At 32.1% G+C, this 13,053-nt stretch overlaps 1 protein-coding gene across 1 annotated transcript in view; it reads left to right on the plus strand.

The window, feature by feature from the left end:
• The window catches only part of TMPRSS15 (transmembrane serine protease 15), a 140,811-nt gene that overhangs the window by 89,816 nt on the left and 37,942 nt on the right, over positions 1–13,053 (plus strand). The window contains exons 14-16 of the mRNA XM_069471949.1: positions 1,344–1,433; positions 3,889–4,014; positions 6,257–6,397. Coding sequence (XP_069328050.1) covers positions 1,344–1,433; positions 3,889–4,014; positions 6,257–6,397 — 357 coding nt within the window. The remainder of the gene's footprint in view (positions 1–1,343; positions 1,434–3,888; positions 4,015–6,256; positions 6,398–13,053) is intronic.

The following is a 13,053-nucleotide window of genomic DNA, read 5'->3' on the forward strand; positions in this document are numbered from 1 at the left end:
TAAAAATTCTTTGCAAAGAATAAGGTTTTGTAAGAGGTTTTTATTATTTTGATAAGTTCCTCTGGGCCTGGACAAATCGGGCCTGGGAAGGCATGTAAGACAAGACCATGATCTACCACCTTACAGAACAGGACATGTTGGCAAGGATACAGCTATTGAGTCAGAGTAATTGACTCTCTCTGTCCTATTGTACACATAATGAACCCCAAATATAAAAAGCTTGTTACATACAAATTTGGAAGATGCAAATGAATTTCAAATTATTTACATAAATAAGGCAAATGATATATAAAAGAGAGATCATGGAAGAAGGTACGACTAAAGACACTGCCCTAGGTGTGGAGACACTTAATTAACCCTCCTATATGATTTCTAGTTTATTGGTGGTAAACAATTTCATTATCATCTGCCTTTAATTATAGGAAAATATATTTATCACAGTTTTCTATATTCTTCAAATTAAATTACATTTATTCTTTTGATCATATTTTTAAATATAATAATGGTAACAAGAATGAGATAGAATTGGGATACTTAAAAGTGGTTGATAAATTTTTATATTGCTTTAGAACTTGTTTCTAATAAATAAGAAGATAAATATAAAATTTGCTTAAAATTTCATAAAGTTAATCTATGTACTTAAAACATCATACTCTGAACTGGAAGATCTGCGCTGTATTGTTCTAATAAATTTACCTTAAGCTCAACCAGTTTGACCTCTGGACAATGTTGGCTACCAGATCAGTCCAGGGCAATTATTAAGCAGGTAGGGCTTTAGTCTGTGTCCCTTTCCTGACTGTCAAATGCTTCAGTATACAGGATAATAAGCCTTTCCCCCAATGCTACCAAAAGAAGAAAAATTTTAAAAAGAAAGGAAAAAAAACAAGAAAATAAAAAACAAGAAATTCAAGATTAGTGATTTACTAGCCCTTCTCATAAGAGAGTAGCAGATAGAGGATTTGTCCTAATATAAACATTCATTTTTTTCTACAACAGGAATTTGATACGTTATTTCACAAAGTCTGTTTATAAAAGATGATTGCCAAAAATGTTCCTTTGCACAAATCATTTTGGGATAAGCTGCACACTATTATGCTCTCTTGGAGATTAACAAAAGCCATAAGACTATTAAAGGTTTTTAAAAGATCTTCAATGAAGAAACCTATTTATCTGTATTTTTCCTTTACTTAAGTTGCAAAGTTTATCCTTACATGAACTCTTAAGATATATTTGTCAAAACTAGTATTCTAAGAAATATAATTAGAAATGTGGTAGCATGCAGTATTATTGCTCTAAAATAAACAGTGTGTTACTAATGATTTTTTTATTGCTTTCCTTTTCAGCGGACTGCGGAGGACCTTTTGAACTGTGGGAGCCAAATACAACATTCAGTTCTACGAACTTTCCAAACAGCTACCCTAATCAGGCTTTCTGTGAGTCATTTCTTTTCCAGGTCATCAGAAACAAATATATGAAGATTAGATGCCCCCCTAAAAACAGCAAAGTAGATTATGAATTTGTCAAACATAGATACACCTACCACATCCACCTATGAGATTGCTTAATGTAAGAAAAATAACAACAATAATTGTTAAATATTTTTAAGATTTATTTTATTCCAGGCACTATGCTAATGCTTAATATACATTCTATCAGTTAATTCTTACAAATTCTTTGAAGTAGGTGCCATTATTATAATTCCAAATTTGCAAGTTGAATAACCACAATGAAAGAGCCAGCCTCACACCAGGTAGAGCTCTCTAAATCACTCACCTTGTTTATGCATGTCATGTTTGTAGTGTGTTTAAGAAGTTTGCAGTTCCATAGAACAAAGTCAATGGAAAGTATGAAAAGTTAAGAGCCAATTGTGACATCCACACCTTTAGCAAATACAATAGAGTCAATAAAGCAGACAGCTAGAGTAATGTGATTAGATATCCAGTATAAAAAATTATAGGGAGGATCACTAAAGAATCTAAATCCAGAGGGAAGAATAGTTTGCTAAAACTGCACAAAAGCTATTTCTAGTCAATGTTCCTAACTAGAGAAATGCATATAAAGCTGCATAGGGATTGTGTTAAATATGCAGTTTCCCCAGGCCATCCTACAAAGATTCCACTTCAGCAAGTCTGGGAACAGACTTGTTCTTCCCATGGCAATGCCTCGCTAGAAACACTAATCTAAAAGGAGAATTCTGTTAGTGAAAGAAATGTCCCAATGGCAGTGAAAAATGTGTTGTTAGAAAACGAGAACTTTTCTTCCTTCGGATGCTCAAAAGATAGGCATCACTTTCATAGGTGAATAGGGTCACTATTAGAGGGAGAGATCTGATCCAAAACAATAAACATCCATTAATCTAATTTGACTTGTTTAGATTATCATCTCTGCTTCACACTAAAGATATCTTTTAAACATATCATTTGAACAAAGTAATGATCTGAAAAATCCAAAAAGCAACGGAACATTGAAACAATTTGGAGAAATGCATTAATTTTTTGACTTATTCAACAAATATTTATTGAGTACTTTATTTGTTAGCACTGAAGTAAAGAAGAAACAAATATAGCACGGTGTAGATGGGCATTCAGATAAATTATCAGGCACTCAAAATGTCCAAGGTACTGTTATAATAAGGGTAAAGGCAGAATGCTGTGGAGAGATGGAAAATCCTTAACATACTTTTTCTTGACTCTCCAAGGAAAATTAAATAATGGTAACAGGTAAAATTGGATGTGCGAAGAGCTTATGCACCACGTTATGAAGTTTGGATTTTATTCTGAGAGCACTGGGGAGACTTAGAAGAATTTACGGGAAGATAGTGATAAAATAAATCAGTGTGCATTTTAGATAGCTCCATCTGTCTGTAGTATCAGAGAAAGATGGTAAGGGAGGAGAGACATCAGCACCACCAATTAGAAGAAGAGAAACAACAGTGATTTGAACTCTGTTAGTGGCAAAGGATGTTGAGAAGTAAATGGGATTCAAGGGATATAGGATTGATTGGTTGTGGTAGGAGAAAGATCAGGAAGATGTCCAGGTTTCTGGTGTAGACAACTGTGCATGGATGATTACTTGTGCTATGCACTGTGATAGAAAGAAAAAGAAGAGCAATGAGTTTGCAAAAGAGACAATTCCACATTTCCTTTAGAACATGTTGGATTTGAGATATGTACATCCATATATAGTAAATACTTGGATAAATTTTTCTACTTCTCAAAAAGAAGTGCAGCAAATAAAGACTTAGAAATCATTACTATATAGGTGAAGTTATATTCCTTCACAGTGAAGGAGAACGCTCATAGAGAATAAAAAATGGCCTAGAACAGAATCCGGAAGCTGAATCATTTAAAGAATCAAAAAACAAGGGATGTTTATTGATTGATGCTGATAAATTTGTTTTGTTTTGTTTTTTTCAAAATGAACTACCATCTTACAATATATATAAACAAATGCAAAAAATGTTTAAATAAACATTAAAGCTTGTGTGTTCTAAAAATTGTGTTTTAAACATCTAATTTTCTTCTAAATTTAATCATGGAAAATTAAATGGATGAAACTAGAATATCAGTATCTTTTGATATTTATAAATTTTATATTGTAGGAGTAAAAGGCTATTTGCATCTTTTGATTAAAGTATTCTATTTTATATAAAATAAAATATTTAATTATACTAAATACTTTCAAATTTAATTGAAATTTTACTATAAATATTCATGACTAAGCCAATTTGTTTTCTCACCAAAAAGAAAAAAAAATGGCTTGGAATATTGGTTGTCATGGAATAGAAAAATATCTTTGAAAGTGATTTGAAATTCTCAAGAGAGTGAAGCTTTTAAGGGAAATCAAAAGTGTGCTTCAAATTAAGTGTTGTTATTTGGTATTTTTAAGGTGTTTGGATTTTAAATGCACAAAAGGGAAAAAACATACAACTTCATTTTCAAGAATTTGACTTAGAAAATATTGAAGATGTAGTTGAAATCAGAGATGGAGGAGAAGATGATTCCTTGTTTTTAGGTAAGTCTGCAATTTGAATATTGTGAAAGTTGTATAGTTCAAGATGTTGTACTGATAGAGCATTTCTCAGTAAATGTAATCACTCTTCTACAGCTACTAAATTGAAAATACAACAGTAGGGTAACATGAGTTTATGTGGAGCTTTCAATGTGGGGTATGTTTGCAATCGTGACAAAGTAATAGTCTTCTTGAGCATTCTTGGCAAAGAAGGAATAATATTTTTGCGTCATTAGTTCTTACCAGCTGGTATTAATTGCCTACAACAAGCACTTACGTTGGAGACTAAGAGCTGAGGATACCTATTGTGCAGTTCTCTATGCATCATGTGTACATCAGATGTCCAAAGATAGCTATTCAATCAGGTTTTATTTTACTTCAAAATATACAAACAAATTGTGTTTGTTACAAAAATTTTTTAAAGGATTTTTTATTTTATATTTTATTATTATTTGATTAGCTGTGTCTCTAGTACTAGCTGCTACTATATAGGTGTCTAAGAATGACTCAAAAATTGGCCAAAGTTGATTTTCCCTATCACTTATTGATTATTAATTTTTAATAAGCATGGAGGGAATGTACTATTCTAGAGGATATTTTTATGCCTAGATCATAAAGTACATGTTGATGCATTAAAAAGCTATCAGTCAAACATAATAGCTGATATCTTATTTAACTACTACTAATTTTTAAGAAAGAAGTATCTCTTGATAAATTACACATTAAATTATAAAGAAGCTTAAAGGATCAGCTGGCATGAATGAGCAAACTTTATGACTAAAAGCGTTTTATCTAACTCTGCTTTAAACTCATATTAATCATGTATTATAAACTCTGGCCTGATAGCCATGCAATCAAGATGCAATCCCATGAACATTGTAACCAATGGATGAAGACTCCATAGAAAACTTCTCAAGCACATGAAGGGGGAGGATCGCAAAGAAGGTTCCCCAGCTCTATAATACATCAGTCTTTTTATGTAGAGTTCTTTGGCAAAATCCCACAAAGCTCCACAGTACAAACTTCTTGGGAGAAGATTTTGAGAGCCACACACAGAACAAATAAACAACGAAAGTCTTTGTGGGACTAGGAGGCTAGCAAGAGCAGAGAAACTTCAAATTTGCTTTTTGTGTACACATTTATAAACACATTTGGAGAAGTTTTCCCATTATCAGGTCAAATTGTCCTAATAAAAGCTTTAGAGTTCTCATGATTGAAGAAAAACAACAAAATTGTCATTCTACCTCTTAATACTTACATAAATATTAAAAAGTAAATAAGAATTCTAGAAGGCTCTTAGAATCATGGCTTTCAATTTTGTAGGCAGAGAGTTCTTTTAAAAACAGAATCACTTTAGGGCTTCTAATATGTAAAATATTTAAAAAGAAGAATGCATTTTTTTTGACGGGGCAGGGTCTCCCTCTGTTACCTCTGGGGCTAGAGTGCAGTGGCATTATTATAGTTCAAGTGATCTCCTCCCTCAGCCCTCCAAGTAGCTGGGACTATAGGTGTGTGCCAGGAAGCCCAGCTAATTTTCTATTTTTTGTATAGATGGGGTCTTGCTCTTGCTTAGGCTGATATGTAACTCCTGGCCTCAAGTGATCCTCCCACTTAGGCCTCTCAAAGTGCTAGGATTATAGGCGTGAGCCACTGTGCCCAGCCTGAATGTATTTTTTAATTAGCTGAAGTACTATTTAATAAAGAGTATTTCATTGTTTATGAAATCCCCAAGCCCAGAGATTAGTGGTAAAACTTTTGAAAACTACCTTGTAGGTTTACGTTATCTATCTCTAATTAATACATCCTTCAGATTAGGTTTATGATTCAACTAAGAAAAAATACCAAATAAATTTGGTCAAAATTTATAAAGGAGGTTATAAGCTCCATTGTTTTATTAACATAAAGGTTTTAAAAGTAATCAGTTGTTTCTCTGGGATAACATGACCCTTGAATAGTCATGGTGCTAAGCCAGATAATACTATGAGTAATTCATTATTAAATTACAGAACTGCAGAAACTGCAAATAATGTAATATAAAAAAAAAAAGATCACTAGAGAAGTTTCTTTTGTTGAAGCCGTGTCAAAATGTAAAAGAATGTACACATTTATTTACTTGTGACTGCTTCATAAGCAAGCCATGCAGCAGGTAGCCCTACATCTGGAAGATGAAACTGAAATAAGGGATATACTTCCTTGTAAAGTCAAGAGATCATCTCCCTGATTATCTAATTTTCCTTTGGAACAGCTGTGTACACAGGGCCTGGTCCAGTAGAGGACGTGTTCTCTACCACCAATAGAATGACAGTGCTTTTAATCACTGACAGCAGTGTGGCAAAAGGAGGATTTAAAGCAAACTTCACTACTGGCTATAACTTGGGTATTCCAGGTAAGAGCCTCAAGATTACACATTGCACAATAACTTTTGTAAGAAAACAATAAAAGTGAACAGGATTCCAAGGTCTAAACCATGATTTCAATGTTTGCAATCTAAGACACTCATTCTTTCTCATCTTAATGAAGATTTTCTTCCTTCCTTTAAATATGTATAGCCATCAGCTGAGTTTGTTCAAAGCAGGAAACCACAACAGTTTTCAGCAAATCTAGTTGCACTTCTCTGGTGTGTAAAGAGTCTTCAATTTTGTCCACTGAAGAGGGCTGCATTAAACATTAAACTGGGGCATTTGGCCCTGTAAGGAAGGAAGATGTCTGTCATGTTAACTTTGCCAAGAGCATTTTCAGAGAGCAAAGGGGGAAACAGGCAAATGAGCTGTTGGAATGCCAACAACATTCAGCTAAAAAATTAACATCATTAACGTATTAGAGAAAACCAGTGTAAAGCACAGCAATAAAGGAATTTAATGCTATTTGCTGGCATGCACAACCTTCTCACCCATATGTTTTATTATGTCTATAATATAATCAGCAGGAACAAACAAAATAGTGGCCTGCTCATCATGGGATATGTGTATGTGTGAGTGTGTGTGTGTGTGTGTGTGTGTATTTCTTTATATTCATATATACAGGATATATCTTTTTCACTCAAAAATCTACAGAGAAATTTTTAAAAACTTGCTGCTCCCCTTAGACTATAATTTTCCTTATACCATTGCCCCACAATTCAGTGGTTCTTTCTAGGTGTAAATATGTCAGAAAGACAGAATACATGTTATTTCCTACATCTCTCTTTCCTTTACATAGGAATATCTATGGAATAGATGTCTTTCGTTGGAATATTTAGAAAAGAGGTAGGGTTGGATGATTGATCCTCATCTGGCCTATTATCTAATTCCAAATCCAATTGTGCAATTAAGTTATGTTTATATCTGTTTCCCCACTCACAACTGCCCTAGACCTTTTGACTCCATCCCAGAAAGCTCTCTGTTTTCAGCTTTATGGCAAATAAGGAAGTTAACCTGTATCTGGTCTACCCCCTGGCCCTGAAAATAAGCCAAAATTTTTATTATCTATGCAACTTAGGTAGAAGTGAGTGGTAGCCCAATTAACTAATCTGCCTTTCTGCATTTTGTGATTCATTTTAGAAGCCTATCTTTTGACTTACAAGCAACAGTGACATTAATCAACCAAAAAGAATCAATTAGTGAAGTAAACAAATAAAAACATTAATATCTATGAAAAATGTATAACGTAAAAGACAAGAAATAAAGACTTTCAGATCTATAGAAAATTAGAATTTATCTTATAATAGGGTACAGGAAATATAGAAAATGACATGATTTTGTTAGGTAGTAGGAAGAAAATACATTGACATGAAAATATAACAAAAATATATTTATATAAATATGTATGTGCACATTTATGTGTGTGTTTGTGTGTAATCATAACTTAACATAGAAGAAAATTAAATCATTATTTTGGAAAATATCAATCAAGATAATTTTGAAAATGTCATTTTGAATTGAGTCACGAATCCTGTCCCTGGATAATTTTGTTGCTGCTATAGCCATGTTTGTTATAGCCATGTTTGTCTCTCAATATTTTATCTACTATTTCAGTTTCCTTCTCTTTGTGATGCTTCTATTATTTTAATTTTAATTTATGTTGATCATTTGGTTTTTTTGATGATACTTTTGAAGTATAGATGGACATAATACTTTTAAGGTAAAAAAGACTTTGGGTGTGTATTGTTTGATAAAAAGCTAATTGGTTCTTATAGTTATTCAGAAAACAAATTAGTTAATAAGAAACACCAGGTAACAGAAAAAACACAAAATGGCTTCATGATTATTTTTATACTTGAAATTATGACTTTAATTTTTTAAAATTAATATATAATTTTTAGCTCCTGATAGAATAGTCCTTGATCAGCACTTGCTCCCATAAATGACATTATAACATGGTCTCCTCCCAAGAAATTTAAAATATAATGACTATCTTTGGCAAGAGCAAGTTTCTGTGAAATTCTGCCATAATCAAATTATTCTTTCTGATATGATTAGAGGTCTTTGTTAATAATGTGAACCACGTAGTTTTCCGGTCAATTGCATAACTATTCAAAAATTCTGGTGCCAAAACACCCTCATTTACACAAAAATTGCTGCAGGAAAGCATGATGAAGAATCCAAAAATAACAGATAAAGAAATGGAAAAATATAAGGATCTGTAATGAGTATGCCAGAAAGAACACCAAACCACAATTGAAAGCAATAGATATTCTCAAAGGAAAAAAGAAAAAACAGAGGAAAACTAACAGTGAAAGTTACAATAAAGTGAAACTTCTATACTTTCTGGAAGTGATTAAAATTATTTGAAAAATCATGGTTTTACTATGTTCTATAAAAAAATTAATCAGCAGGAATCAGTGTTATGAACATTTCTTGTGTGAAGTTTTAAATTTGAAGAGGAAAATTTTTCTGCACATTCCTAAACAGAATAAATATAATTATTTTTCAAAAGTGTTAACAATAAGATCAGCTTTATATTTCACTCATTTAATAAATGTTAAAAACAGTGAAATGGGCTGGGCTTAGTGGCTCATACCTATAATCCCAGCACTTTGGAAGGCCGAGGTACAAGGATTGCTTGAGGCTAGGAGTCCAAAAGCAGCCTGGGCAACATGGTGAGACCCCATCTCTACAAAAATTTTTTTTAAAAAATTAGCCCGGTGTTGTGACATATGTCTGTAGTCTCAGCTACTTGGGAGGCTGAGGTGGGAGGATCGCTTGAGCCCAGGAACTTGATATTACAGTGAACTAGGATCATGCCACTGACTGCACTCCAGCCTGGGTGACAATTTAAGCCTCCATCTCTTAAACTAAACAAAACAAAACAAAGAAATGATATTTCTAAGTTTTTAAAACATTTTGTCATATCTTTGTGTTGGGAACATTCCAAATCTTCTTTTTCTAGTTGTTTTGAAATATATAACAAATTATTGGCAACTATGATTGCTTTAATGTGCTGTCAAACACTAGATCTTATTCCTTCTAACTGTATTTTTATACCCATTAACCACACCGTTTTTATCTCCCCTTCTCCACTACCTTTCCCAGCCTTTGGTAACCACCATTCTATTCACTGTCTCCAAGACATCAATTTTCTTTGGTTCTCACATATGAATGAGAATGTGTGACATTTGTTTTTCTGTGCCTGGCTTATTTCACTTAACATAACTTCCTCCAGTTCCATGCATGTTGTTTCAAATAAAAAAATTTCATTCCTTTTTGTAGCAGAATAGTATTTCATTGTGGATATGTGCCACATTTTCTTTATCCATTTAACCATTGATGGACACTTGAGTTGATTCCATATCCTGACAATTGTGAATAGTGCTGCAATAAATAGTCAAGTGCAGATATCTCTTCAATCTACTGATTTCCTTTCTTTTAGATATATATCCAGCAGTGGTATTGCTGCATCATATGATAGTTTTACTTTTAGTTTTTTGAGAAACATCCATATAGTTTTCCATAGTGGCTGTACTATTTTACATTCCCACCAACAATGTACTACTGTGCCCCTTTCTCTGCATCCTTGCCAGCATTTGTTATTTTCTGTTTTGTATTCTTATAATGAAACAGATACACCATCAAAGATTTTGTAAAAAATTACAAGCAATTTTTATTCAAGATAAAACCAAAAAAAGCATAATCTATCACTCTCAGCACAAAAGAGATACCAAGTTTTATTTGTTTGCCCTATAGCTAGATATCAGTTACTATTCTTATGTTATTTATGAAATTATTTTTAGAGAAAATTCCCTTGATTGAAGTTGGAATGGAGTCTTCCATAACCAACACTCTCTGGTGAATATGCTGGGGGTGCAGTTTCACATTCCTCCTGGACATGAGACAGATGCTGCTGGGGAGTGAAAAATGGGGTGGCTGAGTTGTCATCAGCATAGTCTTCTTCCATCAAGATTTTTTAGACCAGAAGACTAAAAACCACTTACAGAAACAGGGATTTGGCAGTGGAAGATAATCAAGCTGGGGGTAAGAGAAAGAGAGATTGGGCACACAAATATGTTTTATGGGTGCTCTGCCTTGGTGGTCATTTTAGAAAAAAGTATAGACGAGGCATCAAAATTGGTTCAGGAATCTATGTGCTTTGCTTATCTTCTGAGATATTTTAGGGACACCTTCCAAGGCATTCAATTGAAATATAACACAATTGTATACTATATTTTTATATCTCCTTTTCTTTGTCCTATTCTTAACATTTCCATTTCCATTGAACTAGAGTATATGTAATATAGATTTATTAAGATCTGTCTCTTGTAAGTGTCCCCACATTGCTCTTTTCTGATACTCCGAGTCTTACCATGGAACTCAATAGTGCTTATCAGGCAACTGTGGAAGTGGCAGCTGATTACATTTAGGGGTTTAGAGCCCTCCCCAGATTGTGTGGCATGTGCCTTAGAGATCAATTTTGTTCCGTTTAAAACCAAGCATATGTTGACTAAATGAGGCAGGGCTTTTGGAAACTTCATAAAAAGAAGATGGGGAAATTCAATTCTTAGCAATATTTCTTTTCCCTCTCTCACTGTGGGCATAAAACTATCAGAAATAAGATTTCAGGGTCCAGAGAGACTTAAACTGTTAGATTAAAGACTTCTTAATGAAGCTGAACTACTATATGATGCAAAGAATCAAAATTCAGTTTATGCATGTAAGGAAAATTTTGTAAAAGCTTATTTACACCTCTCCTCAGCTTTTATAATTTCTACTCAGTTCAGCAATAATACATCAATTTTCTCCATTCTACCTTTTTTCATTCAGTTTGCAGAAACAAGTTATTTTTTTCTGGAGGCATAGAATATAACCTTAATAGCTTTGGTTAAAGTATATTAAGGAATTACAATTTTCAGATATTTATATTATACATGTTTTTATTCAAATTTTTATTCAGCTATTTAAATTTGTTTCATTCAGCTAGCATGTGCTTTTCCAATTAAATATAGGCTAACTACATTAGTAAGAGTACAATTATCTATAAATTTATCTATGATTAAATTGTCATTGAGAACTCATTTTTACATAATGATTTTAATAAGCTATGAAAAAAAGCAATGAGATAATTTAAAAATAACTAGTGGTGACTAACATTCTATAAGCATGTTAAGAGATTTAATCATGGACTTGGAATTAGTGCTGTCAACTTTTTTAATAAATATAATATATATTAAGGTATATATTTAAAATAGAATATATGAATACAAATACCTGTGTACCTAGTTTTAAGCCTTCCTGTTTCTAAAGGTAAATGAATATTAAAAGATGAAGTATAAAGTCAGTTAAAATATTATAGCTTACATGTAGAATACATAATTGTCTTGGCCCATTTGTCATGTCACTAATCTGATTAAAATATATGTGTTTGTGAAACAAATTGATAATTACATGTACAAGAACCTTCCTAATAGTATTATATTTTGATGTATGTAATCTACTTCTTTCATGATATAAAGGTCTGTGTAAACAATCATGCTTCCTTAAAGTATTTTCTTATTAAGATAACTTAGATTTGGGTTGAAAAATATAGAATTTTTCAAAGTATAAAGTAAAATATACAAGTAACTTCAGTTATTATTGTAAAATACCAAAAGGAAAGGATTAGGTATGTTTTCTTGTTTATCTGCTTGTTTGGAAGGGAAAGTAGCACAACTAGCACGTGAGGTAAGAATGTTAACTTAAAAATATCAGTGAAAAATGTGATTTTTAAGTGTTACTATTTTTGCTGTTAAGAATATTATCTATTATGCTTTCACTGTATGCATATTAGTATAACAAATACATGTCATTATTTTTTTACATTTATTCTCATGGTACACCAAAGACAAAAATAGTAATTATTCACCTTTGACAGTCAAGAAAGCTAAGTCACAGAAAGATTAATTTATTTGCCCAAGGTCAAAAAAAATCACAAAAGAAAATGGCCAAATTGAGGCTCAAATCAAGGTCATATGACTCCAGAGTCTATGTCTTAGCCGCCCCACTCAATTTTAAATATTATTCAATTTTAAATTTTATCTTCATAATTTATACAATCAATCTTTCTTTTTCAAATCACTAGAATTACTATCAGTAAATTGCCTTAAATTTAAAATGTATTTTTTGAAATCATATTTTTAAAAAGTTCTTTATATTATGTAGACTCTATTACTAAGGTTCATAGTGGTTTTTAAGGCATATCAATCTTTTAACATATATTAATTTACTTAATGTTTAATAAATATCTACTTATTCTCTGCTTTGTGACAGACATTTTACCAAGGTCTGGGAATATAAAGATAATAATACATGGCACTATTGGTATCATGGATAGTATACTGTATATTTGATTTAAAGAATGACTGACTTCAATGACAGTATGAACAAACAAAAAAGCTTTGTTTTTCTCTATTTTATTTCAAATTTCCTTTTTTCCCCTGGATGTTTTAGAAAGAAGTTTTCACTTTTCCAAGTATTTCAGGTATTAAATTATTTTAACTGGGTAAGGCTCATTTTTAAGTATTAAAATAAACAGTCAAATATACCATTAAAACTTTCATATCATCTAATTGAAGGCTTCCTTTATTCCTCAACT

The sequence above is a fragment of the Eulemur rufifrons genome, chromosome 7 (genome assembly GCF_041146395.1).
Source record: "Eulemur rufifrons isolate Redbay chromosome 7, OSU_ERuf_1, whole genome shotgun sequence".
Lineage (NCBI taxonomy): Eukaryota > Metazoa > Chordata > Mammalia > Primates > Lemuridae > Eulemur > Eulemur rufifrons.